Source organism: Strix uralensis, chromosome 1 (assembly GCF_047716275.1).
Source record: "Strix uralensis isolate ZFMK-TIS-50842 chromosome 1, bStrUra1, whole genome shotgun sequence".
Lineage (NCBI taxonomy): Eukaryota > Metazoa > Chordata > Aves > Strigiformes > Strigidae > Strix > Strix uralensis.
This window is the reverse complement of record NC_133972.1, coordinates 107044268-107061506: the sequence shown is the minus strand read 5'-3', so window position 1 is coordinate 107061506 and position 17239 is coordinate 107044268. Positions and strand designations below refer to the sequence as shown.

The 17239-nt window shown below is 36.8% G+C and overlaps 1 protein-coding gene across 2 annotated transcripts in view; it reads right to left on the bottom strand.

The window, feature by feature from the left end:
* Positions 1-17239, bottom strand: part of CTNNAL1 (catenin alpha like 1) — a 60449-nt gene that overhangs the window by 5241 nt on the left and 37969 nt on the right. For both annotated transcript variants that reach the window (XM_074876180.1, XM_074876189.1), the window contains exons 8-14: positions 16549-16635; positions 12505-12663; positions 10789-10881; positions 10329-10479; positions 4207-4244; positions 984-1034; positions 732-886 (exon numbers count right to left, since the gene is read on the bottom strand). In XM_074876180.1, the coding sequence (XP_074732281.1) occupies positions 732-886; positions 984-1034; positions 4207-4244; positions 10329-10479; positions 10789-10881; positions 12505-12663; positions 16549-16635 (734 nt within the window). The remainder of the gene's footprint in view (positions 1-731; positions 887-983; positions 1035-4206; positions 4245-10328; positions 10480-10788; positions 10882-12504; positions 12664-16548; positions 16636-17239) is intronic.

Below are 17239 nucleotides of genomic sequence, written 5' to 3'. Positions count from 1 at the left end.
GAAATAATGAAAGCAGAATATATGTCATGCATACACTGCGGATTATTTTACCTGCTACTTGCACAATTTATAGTATCTCTCCCTCATCCCCATTCACACCACTGAACTGTAAAATATCACTCTTTTAGAAGATACTATGTGCAGCAATAACTTACTACAGGAACTGCATTTCAAAATATCATATAAACACCTCAGTGGCTAGCTCACTATTGGGATATTAGCAATGGTTCAGTTCTCATCAGCTGAAAAAGGACAGAAATTCGTGTCTGGCATACTGAGTATTATTGGACTAGTAAGTAAGAAAAAAACTCTTAAAAAAAACCCCTCTAAATTTCTCAAATAAGAAAGCTGACATTGCATGGGCAAGTTTCAGAAGAACACCTTCCAGTACAGCAGAAATCACTAATTCTAATCTACAGTTATATACGTGTGCTTTAATTCCCTTAATTTTGAAAGTATTTATGAACATGCTTAAAATGTTTCCCGTACCCAAGAGATATTTACATAGGTATTCTGCAACAAAACAGATGTTTAGCATTTAAAAAACCCCTAATTTTACTATTAAACAGCTTAGACATTTACAAGAATTTATAAAGTGTAAAGATAGAAATTAAAGCTACTTTCTGAATGTGTCCCTATTATTATACTCTGAAAATGAAGTTGTCTTTTTTCTTATAAACACTGTTAATGCTCTTCTTCCCACCAAAACATGCTGCATATAGTGTAATTACCTGGTAAATAAATACATAGAGTAGGCCATACTTGACATGCCTTGTCCGTGTTGCACAATCTCATTCTCCTGATCCTCCCACTTCTCTGTCTCAGAATCCACATCAGATGTGAGCAGATGCAATTCTAATCCAAGTTTTGCAATTTTTGCCTGTTCCTGTAAACGGTAACCATATTTATGACACTTAAAATACATTCTTCAGACAAGATAAAAAAAATTAAAAGTTTTTTTTACTAAAATGATGGCATCTTACCTCAGTATCTAGTTTGACTGGCTTTAATGCTTTCAGATTTGCATTATGCTTCTGTTTCAAACAAAAAAATAATATTTTTAAATAAAAGGAATTAATAATCATTTTACTAACAAACCATAAGAGGTGGCTCTATACTCAGAGGCAGACTTTGAAAGAGAGTTCCAGTGGTTCAGACAGACTTCTCAGTAGAAGCAGAGAACCTGTTCTGATCTGCCTGTCCCCCTGAAATGGCATGTGCAAACATGGTCTGTGCCCACAGACACCCTGAAGTTTCAAGGACAAGACCTCTTCCACAGTTTTCAGACTCCACTTCCTCATGCAGTACCATCCCTTACTCTCTAAATCCTCAGTAGTACTTCAGGCTAAATAAACAGTCTTAATCAAGTATGACTGCACTGATTTTTCCATCAAAGATGATATCAATATAACAGGGACTTGGAAGTTGATTTATCTAGTAGCAAGCTGATCTAGAATACAACCCATGTAAACGCTGGTGTGACAATGTAGCTCATTATTCTGTGTCACTTTGTTGATGTAGCTGGAAACAAATACTGATACTTTGATCTTTTTATGGGTTTCCATCTTTTATTTAACTCATGAACTAACTGAAATGCCAGTCTGGCTGCAAGCTAGATTAAACAATAATTAGTAGTACGATGTGAGTGGAGTATCCTGATAAGGCAGAGCTTGCCAACTGCATAACACATATATATAGTAATACGTGATTTGTTTCAAATCAATTTGTATGTAGAGAGCAGCAATTCCTGGCTTTAACTTCATGTGCTGGTGCTGTCACTGCACAAAGACTTTAGAAAAACAGACATGGGAGCTACAGTCCACATGCAGAAACTGCACTGGAGTGCAAGGAAGGGAAGGTACAAAGCTGGTGTCGTAACTTGGTGCAGTGTGAGCCACTGGAGGAGGCTGGATAACAGTGCAGGACTGAGATCCTTGTCAGAGAACCTAAAAAGAGCTGCTATTCATTAGTGGGAGTACTTGGGCAAATTAAACTCAGTAATGCCTGCGGGGGAAAAAAAAGTGCTATTCATTGTGAACAGCATTAGAAATAAGCTCCAGGTCCCATCTTCATCTCTCACTTCAAGAGTTTGAGCAAAAATAAAGTACTACTATTGAAGCTCCTACTGCAATTTGCTGCTCAGTTTTATCTCTGAATCTTATGAATGTCTACCCAGATCAGAAACTGTAATTCTGCCTGTGTATTAAAAATGCTGATCTCATATTGATTTAGCAAAAAGTGTAAGAACTCCTAATTGTCATTTAAGTTTGACCATATTGCATATTAGAGATGCAGTTCAAGAAATGCTGGTTTTAAGGCAGAGTCGTGAAAGAAGAAAGGAACACAAAGCCAAACTAGATCTGTATGTAACCACAAACTCTGGGCTACAAGGTATGGCAAATATTTAAGCTGCGGAGTGAATGGTATTCAAAAAAACCAGAACTCAGTTAAGTTGTAACAGTTAAGTTTTTCTATCCACAAGTAACTAAAGAAACCTCAGAATGTTTGTCAGATTTGTAGTTTTCTCCATGGTAGTGTTCACTCACCCTATCTGAATAGGAGAATTGGTAAAAATCAGATAAGCAGTTATTCTGCTTTTAAAACATGATTTGACACCTAATACTACAGAGAAAAATATACCTATGCATTAAGCACACATGAATCATCACTACTGCTCTGTCCTCAACTATAGCATGGTCTAGGATGCCACTCATTACCAGCAAACAGCACAGTCGCAATTAAACAGATGTAACAAAATATGTAATCTAATTAGATCGACAGGAACAGTGTGGTTTCTGTGCAGGCACAGTGTTGGCATTAGCCAGGCACAGCAGAGCTCTGTGATGGCAGTAGGGAGAGAAGAGGCACAGCACTGGGAAGAGAGGCAGTTCCAAAGGTTAGTGCATCAGTTCAGCAAACAAATTACTCTGTGAAGAAACTCTGCTGTCTTATGGACATAATCTACTTTTCCTGACTACTTTCAAACTGTATATTAATCATAACTCCCCCAAATGTATGTATCTTGCAAAATTCAAAAGAAGGCAGCAACCTTTCAAATAACAACAAAGCAGAACTGTCTAAATCCTGGGAACAAAGTTTTTATTGGAACTGTTTTTAAAAGGCATATGAATCAATAGTGAGAATCTGACTTCAAACATCTCTTCTTTAAATTTTGGCTGAAGTCCAGAAGCTGTGTAGCTTAGATAAATGAGGAACAAAAACCCTATCAAAAGTCACTGAACCAATCTATTTTCCAGCCTCAATATTTAGTTCCACAACCGTGAAATTCACCCATGCTCACCCAGCCTAACATTATATTCCATTTAAATCTGGAGATTGGATTTATAATGCATGACCTTTTTCCTTTTCATTAAGGGTCAGAAGTAGCATATTGTGTTTGAAGTCACAAATTGCACAACAGGAGACATGGAGATGGGATCATTTCACACCCAAATTCCTCAACACTACAGGTTAAGAAAGGAAGGAAAGAAAGAAACAAGCTAGAGCTTACTGTACCTTCTGAGATCATTCTTCCCCTTTTTCCTACCCATGAAAAGATGTAAGTATGTAGTAAGTGAATCAAATGACTGATTACATGATACCAACGTGGTTTAGGAGGTTTCCTAACAAACAGATGCTCTTAGAAACAATGTAATATCAATTATAATCAGCTAAGGATATTAATTACCTAACAACTAAACCTGAACATTCAAATTAGCTTTTTTCTCTGCATTAAAAACACCTAAGATCAAAGAAGGAAACAAGAACCATTATTTGAAGAGTCTACAACAGGCTCAAACATGTCCACTTGTTCTAAATAGGTCAACTTGGGCAACAATGTTAAAAAAATCAGATTACCAAGACTTATTTTCAGTATGTTGCAGGGTATTCTTACTGTTTTAATAGTAACAATGCATTTTTTATTATACAGTGTGACAGCTGAGTACGTGGTAAAAAAATGTCATATTAATGAACAGGTATTAAAGCTCATGTACAACCAAAGCATATTATGTAACTAATTATCCTGGTTTTCAGTATGTTATTTATTTAGTAAATTGACAAAGTTCGATATTTTACTGTCAGCCATCCAGTCAGGATGAATGTTACCAAGATATTGCTATGTCCTCATCAAGGTGTGACACAGAAAGAAGTCAATTAGTTAACAGCAGATATAAAGTAAATACAACAATCCCGAAAGCAACTTACCCCTGGTCTGGGCAGTGACAGGTAGACACGCTTCTCTCCTATGAAGAACACACACATTTACACCAAAATTTGTATGCAGATTCTAATCAATGGGATCACATGCCTTACTTCATCCTTCCTTAAGTTGCAGTACTATAAAAGCAGATTACTTACCTGTAATTCCTCCTCTTTGAATATTGCAGAGGATTCCCTCTCTGTCTCATGCTTCCAGGGAGAGACAAGCCAAGAACTCTGTACTGTTCAGATTTTAGTTCTCAGCAACTGGCAGGTAAGAAAGCTTCTCTGAACAGTGTCCCTCAATAAGGTCTCTAGTCCCTTGCATGCAATCCACAAGCGAGTAAAGAAACTCCCTCCAGTGACTGAGTAGCTATCGCTACATGCACTCATTTTATTGTAAAGTACAGAACATACAATGGTAGTTCCATGTAAGGCTTTTCTTGGCATGGGAATGGTCTAAAATTTGGAGTAGGTAATGCAACTAGTGAGAAATACGTAGGCAGGTTTTTCTAAGTAATGCCAATAAAACCCTCATGTTGTACTGTACTATACATATCCCATGTGCACTGTATTTTATAAAGAAAAAAGTTCTATAGCCTTTTACACACTTTTTGAATTATTTCTTATATCCCCAGGAGCCTCAGATATTCCAAGTCTAAGCAAAACAAATGGAGAAAAAAAAAGGATCCTTTTAAGTGTTACCTAAAAGCGGATAAGAAGAGTTTATCTGCGACAGGAAACAGTGCCTGGGCTAACAGCCTAGATTAGAGCTCCAGTTACCAGAAAACTTAATTATCTATGAAGAATTACATTTAGTACAATAGATGCAGGAGAGAAAAGTCTGCTAAATAAAATTAAAATAAAATTAATAAAAAACTTAAGATCTAGTGAAAAAAAGATTTTACCTGAAGAAACAAAAGGCTACTATAATGGATACTCATACCAGGTTTGCTTAGAGATGATGCATCTCAACAGACAAAGGATAAGCAACAAACTCCCCTACAATTTCTATTTCTTCCTCTTATATCACCTCCTAGAGAAATTCCATTCTGAGTCCTCAACAGACAGTTCTCTTATGCATTCATACCTTTTTTAAAGTATGCTCTTCATCTCCTGACACCACAGAAAAAAGATCGTAAGCTCCCTGTCTGGGCAACTGACTCCTAAAAACCAAATTTCAGTAAGTTCACAAGTGTCCCTCAACCCACTTGATAAGAATGAAAAATGTAATTCCTCCTTTCTAAGATCACCTCTTCCTTCCCCGACCCAGTTGTGCGTAAGATGAAATGAGCTATCAGGACACAAGCTGCCAGTTTTCTTCAGAATGCAGAGTTATTCAGATATTAATTGCCCAAACATGCATCCAAGCAAGATTTCTCACTAAAGACTGATAGAAATTCTAAGAAGTGATTTACAACATCCTATGTACCAAAATGTCAGCTAAAGGGCAATGTAAGAAAGCATGTAAGATCTGCCGAGAACAAAACCTAACTTGTAAATTTAAAAAGCTATAGCATGAAAGATTTCCTTGGTGCTACGTAAAGCCTATTGTGCCATGTTAAAAAAATATGTTCAAACACAGAAAGCTTTGACATAGCCAATGCAATATGAATGCATACTGAGAGGACATACTACTCGCACACACAAGGTGGGCATTCAAAATTATGGAAGCCAAGTGAGAAGAGGTGGTAAACAGAAAAAAAAATATTTTTGCTCTCCAAGCAGTCCCCATCATTTGGCTTTGCAAGGTTTAGTTGCTCACTATATTCAGAAAGAGGAAGGATCTCACTATCTATTTCTTGGAATATTTAAAAAAAAAAACCCCAAACAAACCAAAAAACACACACAAACCCCCCACTTCTCTGGACTCACAGATACCAGACCTTTCAAAAGTGCAGATCAACCCAGGCCAGAGATAATTCTACTTAATCAGAAAATACTTCATTACATCAGTATAATCACAGAATTTATATTTGAATCCATTAACAGAATACACATATTTTTTTCAGCTGTTTAATTTCCTCAGTTTGTAAGTCTGATCTCTGCTATAATAGCAAAAGGCTTTTCGCCATATTATGATCTTCCTTCTATTTATTTGAGTCTGCCTTTGTTCTTTCTAATGTGTTTTCTCTAACACGCTTTTCCTTTTTTATTTTTTCATTTAAAATTATTTTTTATTATTTCACCCTCTTTGTCTTCCAATTTTCTGCTTTCCAGTGGTCCCAGTCATGTTCTTCCTCCAAAATGTCTCTATTCCAACTAATATATCCTGCTTTTGACCTCACTTCTTATCTGAAGCATCCCTGCTTCATCCTTCTTTTTAGAACTCTCATTTCTAAATTCTGAAATTCTGATCTGTATCCCCTATTCATCAACCATGGCCCTCCCAGATCCTCAGGGTCATTTAAATCCTCTCAAATCAAGTGGGCAAAACAAAAGAAGAGGGCAGAAAAGGAAGTTATCTTCATAAATCATTCTCTTCTCACCAAGTTACAAGGGAGCAATCTGGGGATTATTCACATTCTTCTCCAGCATGTTGAAACCAAAAAGTTAGAAAAAAAAGAGATTGGATGACATCCAACAGATTGGATCAATGAGAGGTACTTTTGTTAGGTGATTCATCTCAAAATGCAAGAGCCTCAAAGTTAAGTATCTAACCTAAACTAGTAAGAAGTCTGGGAACAAACCGATCCCTTCACGGGCTGAACCAAATCTCCCAGCTGACAGGAGCCACCCTCTAGAAAAGCCCGGCACTCTCCCCAGCCTAGAACAGCCACACAACGCTTCCAACACCAACACTGTGCAGAATGGGTGCTGTGAGAATCCTCATTGCTGGATTAAAGAGAGGTTTAGGATTAAGCAAAAGGCGGCCAACTCTACCTCAATGTACAGTTCTGCATAGCACAGAGACATTTTCAAAATACACGTGAGAGTTACTGGGCTGTGGTGTGCTCACCAACCCCACCCCCCGCCCCTACATGCATGTGCATCCCCCTCCCCAAGACAAGCCCATTTCAATTTGGGCATGAGCTGGTGCAATCACCTTAAAATTGAGTAACATATTGCTTCATTTCCAAGCTAAATCCGGCACTCTACCATGTGAGTTTTGAACCTCAGTATGAGAAACACCTAATTTGCTGATATGAAAGAAACACTGGATAAGGAATTATGCAATTGCTCGTAAAAATAAATAAATCAGTATAAACAATGGGAATCCAGTATAAGCAGAAAAATGCTTCTTTTATTTGATGTGTCCAGCACATTTAGTCACCATTCAATTTTTGCCTCTTAAGCTGTATTTTTGAACTCTCTAACAAAGCCAAACATTTAAATTGGTAGTACAAAAATACAAGTTTTTAAACTGAGGAGAAAAAAAAATATATACCTTCTTACTGTAATTCTGCCTTTTGTTACACACAGTCACAATTCTACTAGGAATAAAGCACTTGTTAACATTTTAGTCTGTAAAATAAAGACACTTTTACCAACCTCAACATTAAGACAAATATGATGAGTTATGCGAAAAATAAAATCTTATAAAATATTGTGAAACTTCATTGTGTTTGGAGGCAAAAGTTTTGTGGATGCCATTCTTATAATCTGTTAGCAAACATAGTTTATTTATTGGGTCATCAGTTGTATTTTCTAGGACAAAAAAATGTTGAATGTGGCAAGGTAACTTTAGGGTATTTTCTGGAAGTAAAAAGGTGAGATTTTTTTTCCTTTTTTTTTCTTTTTTTGACAAGAGTCACTCTGAAGTCCAACAAGAGAAAACAAGCAAACCAAGATTAGCCCACAGTACAGAGGAAAACTGGTGGAAAGACAGGTGGATATAGAACACCAAATTATTTCTAAGGAGATAACTGACAGTTAATATGAAACAAGACAGATTCAGAGAGAAGCAGCCCCTTACTAGGCTGGGCCATGAGACAAGGAAAACAAAGACATGATTTCTTAAGCATTGCTTTGGCAATACGATATCTAATGCACCCAAGACCATATAACGAATACAAGCTATGCTTACTATCTTACCAATGGTGGTATCAGAACACTTTATGTTGAAAAAAGACTGAGGAAACAAGAGACACTAACAAGAACAGACTCATCTGGCTACACCAAACAGGAGAAGATAGTCTTCACTGCACCCAGGCCCATACATGCTATAGCCTCCAACACGCTCAGCAACACCTAGTCATTCTCTTTTCTCTCCTTCAAGCAATGACATTGGGTTGCCTTGTGAAATGATGCTTTAAAGAAATTGGAAAGTACCACTTGTGGAAACTGTTTGTTATCTGCTGTCAACAGCCATGAGAGAAGAGAAAGTTACTAACTACAGGAGAGACTGGGAATCTGTCACAACACTTCGAGAACTATTTGTTTGGAGAGCCAAGTATATGCTTTGCTGTGGCTGCAGGATTCTCCTCCTATTATTTTTAAATACAGTAATATATGTATATATATGTATACACACATGCACACATATATATGAATATATAAAAAGGTTATCATTCAACCCTGCTAGGCCATTGTATGAATATGAAAAAAATCAGATACTGAATGATCAGCCCTGCAAATTCTGAATTTATTGTAATACATTAATATTAGAGTAATACCATATTTTAAGTTGCATTACATAAAATTTAATGCTATGTTCAAAAAAAGTCAGTATGCCCTTGGCTCCCAAAACAAATAAAAAACCCACTGAAAGTTAAAAGGCCCATAAACAGGATCTCCGATTGCTACACATCTTTCTATGGCATACCAGACCAAGGTGGGAAAACAAGTAGGATAATAATCATGTAATTATCAAACACCTCAAATTCCCAATAACCTGTTACACACAATTATTGTAAACTCACTCAGCATTTCAATATATGTTTTCCTTTTACAAGTCTTCAGGCTCAGATAAGCTTTAATCTAGCAACCAGCAGCAACAATTTAAGATACTACTGCCCTGTGGTTGGTTATTTACTGTCCTCACAACAATGCTGGCATAAAAGAACTGATTACACAAAAACCTAATCAAGTACAGAAAGTTAAACTGAAAAAATAAACTCTAAAAATGAAAAAAGGTCTCATGTTAACAGCAAGATGAAGTATTGTATCATTGATAAAGTGTCATCTAACCTGAATAAGGATTTACTTTTTCTGTATCTTAGATACAAAAAAATGATGTCCCTGTATTTAACTAAATCTAAACTTTTAAACCTGAGTGATTTTCTTAAAAATACAAGACATTCATTATTATTATATATTACATTCTATCTGTATGCAATTATACCTTAAAGACTGAAACAAACACGTAGCCACAAGAAGTATGACAGGCTACACTAAAGACATCATCTGAAAAAAAACCTGTTTCACATAAAAATGAAAAACAAAATGGTTTCCATTTTAAACGTAAATTACCCTATGCTAAAAGTAAACACAGAATGTTTTTCTTAAGATTCCAAGGTTTTCTTCTACATGTTGTACAAATACCAATAAACTTACCAACCAGAGAAAATATCCCAAGATAGTGCAGAGTCGTCAGAGATTCCATCCAGGAGAAAGGACAGCAGTTTAAAAATCAAATAACTACATTCACTACATTATGAAGTGAATACAAGGCAAGCTGACAGTAGAGAATATATATGTGTGTATATATATATATTTTCCAGAAATACAGGAAATTAATTAAACGTCACACAATTCAAGTTATAGCTTGATTGTCGTGAACTGATATGTCCTAAACAAACCGAAAGGTGGGAGAAAGCCCTACACCCCCAATATTTGGACACTGCTGGCAATGAGCTGTGTCTAATACTTTTGTGTCCACTGAACAGTTCCATTTGATTTTGCTGGAACTAATCACAGTACAGAATGTTAAATATACCTCATTTTACACAAATCAACCTTTAAATTTTTGGCTGTTTTTCTTTGAAAAAAATCCAATATGCACCTTAATTCAACATCTTTATAAAAGCAATACATTTATGTCTTGCCACCTAGATTCCACATTGCCATATGGGATGTGGGACTGTTTATTGTGATCTTAAGAAAAGAGTATTTCGTAAATACACTTAAAATTTTTAGGCTACATGTTTTGAAAACTACATTTTTCTATTTCTACATAGCATTCTTACCTCTTCTTCCTTCAAACACATCATTGATTTCTCGTAACAACATAGACATGTCACTCAGTTGAGACTCCCAGGCCTCACAGAACACCTCAAGATTTTCTTTTGCAATCTTGCTAGATGGATGTAATGCCAGTGTTTCTGCAGCAGAAATTATCTGGACAGAGAACAAAATGTTTGCTGTTGGAAGTCCTAGTACATAGTGTTGCACATGAATTCACGAATGTTGTCACAGGCAAAACACAAAATTAAACGGTTATTATTAAGTCTTTGTAGTGTATTCATCTGATATTTGCAGGCTTGATGATCTTCCTTGTGCATTCTTTTAACTACTGCCCAACATTAAAGTGTAACTCCTTCTTAGAACTGCTTTGGACAGTTCAACATTAGGTCTCCAAAAAATAAATACAAGCAAATTTTATTGATTCATGTCCAGTAGAAGTGGCCAGATAAAAGCTAAACATACCTGTGGGCCAGTGACCTGAAAGGTATCTTCTGCATGTATGCAAGTAATCTCGAGGGGCTCAGTTCCAGAAACATGTCTCAATAAGCGACACATCTAAATATTTTTTACAAATTTAAAGATAGAAGAATGGTAAAAAATATGCTTTCATTAGTAGTGAAAAAAGGTGCACATGCGCGTGCACACACACACACACACACACACACAAAGTTATTGATAGTCCTTTCAGAAACTTATTGGGGACCGCAGAGCTGTGTGTTTCTCATGGAGTGTTTACAATAAAAGCAGGGCTAAATCCTGACTTGGAATGTGTAGAAAATCACCAAGAGAAAGAAAAGTCTTAATAAATAAATAAACAAACAAACAACAATGATTTCACATATTTATGACTGAATAACCTGAAAGTAATCAGACACGTACGGAACTTGGAAAAACTGTAGCATAAATGACGTCACCAATACAGTCAGCAATTAGCAACCATGTAGAAAATTCAGTCTTTCATCATCCAGGGGACTGAATTATCTTTGAGCAAATCAACATCAAATTAATCTGGGGAATACTAATTATTTCCATAGTAAACAAAATGTGGTCTTTTTTTTTTTTTTTTTTAAAAAATAAAATTAAGAGTGAACTTTGGCCTGAGAAGGAACATCGAAGTTTTCCGATCAAAAGGAGAATTTGTAAGACAAAAAAGACATGTGAAACCAACTGCACTGTCCATCATCAGAAATGCTGTAAGGCCTCACATACAAACACTATTTAACCTCATGTTTATGCCTGGAAAAAAAAAAAAAAAAAAATCAGTGTCTCACTGCAACACTACCTAGTCACAGAAAAAGGGGACATTAAAGCTGAAAATAAAAAGCCATAGCATTGATTTGCCAGTCCCAGAAGTTCAAGGGTGTTGCTTCTGCATATTCATATTTCTGGGACAAATCCTCAAACCCCATAGGATATCAGAATTTTTTAGAAATTAAGTATTAAATGCCATGCAAGTATAGCTGCTGGCATCACCATGTTCCCAATCAAAGTGATGTATCTTTGTATGTCTCCTACTGGTACAGTTACTTCTGCTCATCTGTCAGACGAGAGCAACAAGGTATACACGGCAGACATCCTCTCCACAGGCACTCCCAAGAGCCATGATGTCTTAGTAGTCTCAGAAGTCCTATTTGTTCACATGTGTGAATACGACCATACAAAACCATGAAGGTATTAGTACATGAAACATACACACTGCTTTTCGCAAAGAAGAAAAGATTTTCAGTGGCCCTCTTGTCTGACATAAACTACAAAAGATCTCCAAAACAGTCAAGTTCACTGCATTAAGAAAGTTAACCTTACACTTCCAGCATTCTTAAAATGTGTCTTTGGGTTCAGCTGTTGCTGGAAGCAGAAAAAGACTATCATCTCTACTTGGATCTAGATCTTATTTTTTAATGAATATTTTAGCCCCAATATATACATACAGATTGAGTCTAGATCCAGGAGGAGAATTGAGTATGGCTGTACATCCCTTCTACAACAACTGTATGCCACAGTGACACCTCTGACTCAGACCCTACCAACAACAATTTGAAATTCAACAGCATACTAGGAAAATAAAATAAATAAAAATTACAAAAACACAGACCAGAGCCTTCCTAAAGAATAGATTAAGACAAATCTGGCCACTCATTTTCTAAGTGCCTTACAAAATGAAAGCAGCTGTGAACTCACCTCAACAAGTTGTTCCTTCTGCTCTGATAGCTTGCAAGTATATTCTGCTACAGCTTCAAGATTTCCTTCTACTCCTGTGATTTTTAATGCTTTGAGTACCATATGATCCGTATGGTATTTTAGGAGATCAGCTGCCAAAGATGTTGCTGCACTGTGGACCTTGAGTAGCATTAAAAGAAAAAGAAGAAATAAACCTTGGAAGGAAAAAAAATTCATCCAGTACTAAGTCAAACAAACTTAAGAAACATACTGATCTTTCCACGAAGCAAAAAATTTACTGCCATGAAAGCTCGTACACAACCTGTGTATTATCTGGGGCTTTATTTCTTCTATTATTATTCAAAGATAAAATCCACTGCATTCAAAAAAAACCCAAACCCCACAACCAAATATGGAGAGAAATAAAAGAGCAGCTGGGTAAAATGAGAACATGAAGTTATCACACTGCAGCTTTCTGATAATGTTACAGCTGAGAAAAAAAACAGGTGTATGAATTTGTGGGGCACCAAGTTCAGCATAAGTATTGCACAATGGCTACTCCTCATGAAGAACACACATTAAACTGTGTGAATCAGACTGAAGCCACACAGCATCAGAGTTTATAATGTATTAGAAATTAAGTTCCTATGAATAGATTGAATTCTCAGTGATGCAAAGAAAAGCTTAAATATAATCAGCTTGTGACACAGCCTCAGAAAAGTAAAAAATATATTTTTTACAAGGAGACTGAAGCCAGAGATGGGTCTTGGAGAAGTCTCACTCTCCCCTACACTCCCAAAAAGCAAAGGAGAACCTTCCCCTTGAAGCACATCTCTACATCAAGACACACTTTCAGATCCACAGATCTGCCGAAACTGTGCTGTGAAGGACTCTGCTTGACAACAGCCATCGGCAACAGTTGCTGCTAGTTCTAGTGACTAGTCATAACAGGTTTACTTATGCCCTGTAATCAGCCTCTGTATCGGGTCTGGCTGAGCCAGAATTGGTTTTCCCCTGTAGCAGCCCTCATGGTGCTGTGTTTTATGCTGGGAGCTGGCAGGGTGTTGATAGCACACTGGTGTTGTGGCTCAGCCAGACCCGATACATATGGTATGGAATATCCCTTTGGTCAGTTCGGGTCAGCTGTCCTGGTTGTGTCCCCTCCCAAGATCTTGCCCACCCCGTCCCACTGTGGGGGGGGGGAAATGTCAGAAAGAGCCTTGGTGCTGTGTAAGCACTACTCAGCAGTAGCCACAACAGCAGTGTGCTATCAACACCCTGCCAGCTCCCAGCATAAAACACAGCACCATGAGGGCTGCTACAGGGGAAAACCAATTCTGGCTCAGCCAGACCCGATACAGTCTCATTTTAAAAACATAGGTAAAAACAAAATAGCAACCTCTTTAGAATCAGCAGAGCATTCTTATGCTCATAAGACTATTACGAATATTGTAATATTGCACTCACTTTGATGGACTGCACTGAATATTCAACAAACTTGGCTGTTCAAGAAGAAAATTATTTTTAAGTTCTTATGAATGCAGTGAGCTTGAAATTGTGACACTGGTGGGCCTTGACTCTGTAGAGAAGAGAATGTTAACTAGAATGGTATTCCACTGGACTCTACCTATTTTTACCCCCTTCCCCTGGCAGTACTTCCTGTGCAGTCCAGAATTAAGGGAGGTTTTGGTTTGGGTTTTGTTTTTTTTTTCATGTAAGGAACCTGAATTGTTGCCTCAAAACCTGCTGCAACTGTTTTTTAGAGGAAAAAAAAAACAGCTACAACAATGTGTTATAAGCTATTTATATAGTGTTGCTTGCATGCCATTAAAAATTAGCATGAACCACCAATCTCAGAAATTAAGTCAGCTCTGAAGAAAGGTTATCTGCAAGGCTTGTAATGTTGGAGTAGGATCTGGTAACTCTCATTTATATATAGGCTACATAGAGACTACCCTTTCATTAGAGATTCTTTTAATCCTGATCTAAAAAAGAAATTTACTTCTACTTAATCCTGTCTCTGATCATCATCAGGAAAATATCTCAAGGAAGGAACACACCTTTTGTTTCTTCCATAAAGTGACAGAGATGGGATAAGAACTACTTTTAACAAGGCTGTCTTGTGTTCTCAGCCACCCAGGCTCTCAAAAACATTTTAGTTAGTCACAATACTTAAATTTCACCAACAGAGATCCTGGTTGCTGACTGATACACTGCAGCACCCCAAGTTAAGACTGACAGGACAGTCCTTCTCAGCCATGTATAGAAGCATGGGATCAATCCAATCACTACATAGAAAACAAGAAAAATAACATAACATAATACTCTAAATCAACTTCTACGAGTAGCATCAATCCTGTGCATTTTAAAAAAAGCTCTTACTAAGCAAGCTTTCATACTCTGCAGGTCACCAAAGGAAGTCATACAGAACTTAGGATTTGTTAGTTTAGAACTCCACGCCCACTCAATTTGCTCCACAATTTCTAAAACAGCATGCCACATTTTCACCTGCATTGCTTTTAATATGGAGCTACATCACAGGGCACAGGTAACCCACTATTCTGTATTTTATGCCACTGTCTGTTAGCTGGTTTACAGAAGGAAATTTTCTATTATTGTCATCTGACAAAATTCTTTTAACTTAAGTGTGGTAAATGTGTAGTCTTTGTTGCATGACATTTTCATAAGCAGAAACCTGCAGGCAGGAAAATATGGTAAGATTTACATTTATGGAGCTGCAAGAAAATACAAGGCATTAATGATTTCTTCCACATACTATATTCCAGCCACCTTTGGCTTTATGATCTATGCAATTACATAGTTGCATACTATTTTGACTGGGAACCCGTCCTCCTCAATTCAGCACACGAGAGCGATGTTACTCTAAAAGGATGATCTTACAGTTAAAGCAGCTGAACGTCACTCCGGAAAAGCTCTGCTACTGACTTCCTACATAACGGTGACCAAAGAAAAACCTATTCATCAAAGTGCACAAATTATGTATCCTCCATTTTTGGGAGCCCACCACACTGCCTGACAGGAAAAGCACAAAGCACCTAACTGCACCTGAAGTAGATTCAAAGCACTGTTCAAATCTTCAGGACAGCTGCAAGAACTATAATCCGGAAGATGAAATTTCTCATTTTGCCTCTATTAAAAAAGATGCAGCATGATTTTTTTGAGCAGTCGAGGTTTTCCAGTCACAGCAGCAGAGAGCTCAGTCTAAGGAAGTTCACCATACTTCTCTAACATCTTTGCACTGCTCTGTAGCCTAGTACTGAAACCCTCGCTGTCCTTAGTCTTCAATTTTCCATCTGTTTAAAGGAACAATAATATGAAGCAGTTGAAAAGATATCTAAATGCTCCACAATATTTCAGAAGCTGCCAGAAACCAGTAATTCTGTATTTGGCTCAAATCTGTGGCAAGGCAGCAATGCTATCTGTTAACAGGGGTGGGAAGGACCCTGATCAGCCAGTGCAATCCATCCCATGTACCAAATGAGGCAGCTATCTCGTATTTGTACGGAAGTTCTCACCCAGCATGCTTGCATATAGGAGGAGAATGATTTGCAACAGGCACATACACAGCTGCCAACTGTCTAGAAAAATACCGGAGTATAGGGCACTGTCATAATACATTTCTGCTGTAGAAATCAATAGAAAAGGTTAAGTTCAAACAGCAAATGTAATTTATTCATTTAAGTACAAACTACAAGAAAAAATATTTAAAACTGTGATACATGCATCTCTGGGGAAATTTTAGCCTTTACATTTAAAGCAATGATTATATATATAGTATTTATTTCCAAACACTTCTCTTGTTTTTTTTTATTGTTGTCAGAGTTAGCAAAGAGCCTATGTAACCAACATATTGCTAATCACTTCCAAGTAAGGACACAGAAGATGACTGCATACTAGCTCCCTGATGCAATTCTGATTTAGCTACTCTTGTCTATAAATAGATGCTAGCCTTTTTGGGTACAGGATCCTATTGTACAACTTCACATAAACCAAGTCAGAAATTCAAGCTTTTATGCAGTATATGCTCACTTAAACTAGACCTACCTCTCTTTTAAGTTCATTCATGCACTGACATGTCTTTAAAATGGCTACTTCCAAGTCTTCCATGAGATCCTTTGTCTTCTGGTTTTGCTACAAGCCAAAGAAAGTAACCGACAAAACATTATAAACAAAACCCAGCAAATCCCACCTTCACATCATGTGTCATTACTTCAAGTTGCTTCAGAAGACAGCCTTTTCTTTTTAGATGTAATGTTTTCATTTGCACATCCTGTGTATATTCTACTTGAAAAATTCTTTTATAGAAACATTTATCACCAAATCAAATCTAAATATAATAGTGATGCAAACTAATTGACTGTTTCTGTTCAACAGGAATTTATTTCTAAACCTCACTGAACTTTTTTTCAGGAACAAGTTTCCTTAAGCTTTACAACTTCTGAAAATCTTCTGTCTAAACATCCTAAAATAGAGCAACAGTTTAAGGCATTTGTAAAATTTTCTTTTCAAATATAAACACCCTTTTAAAATAAAGTGGTACCTAAAATATTATACCAAATGTCTATACTGAATTACAAAGAAGTTACTTAAAGCATCCTTGTAAGACTTTAGATCATTGTCTAATTTAAGGAAGTACAGTAGCTAACAACATTTTGTTAAGGTACCTTCAAGACAGTTCCCACTTCTGCACATAGCACCTATCTATGGAACAACCCAAATGTCAAGAGGAAACAAT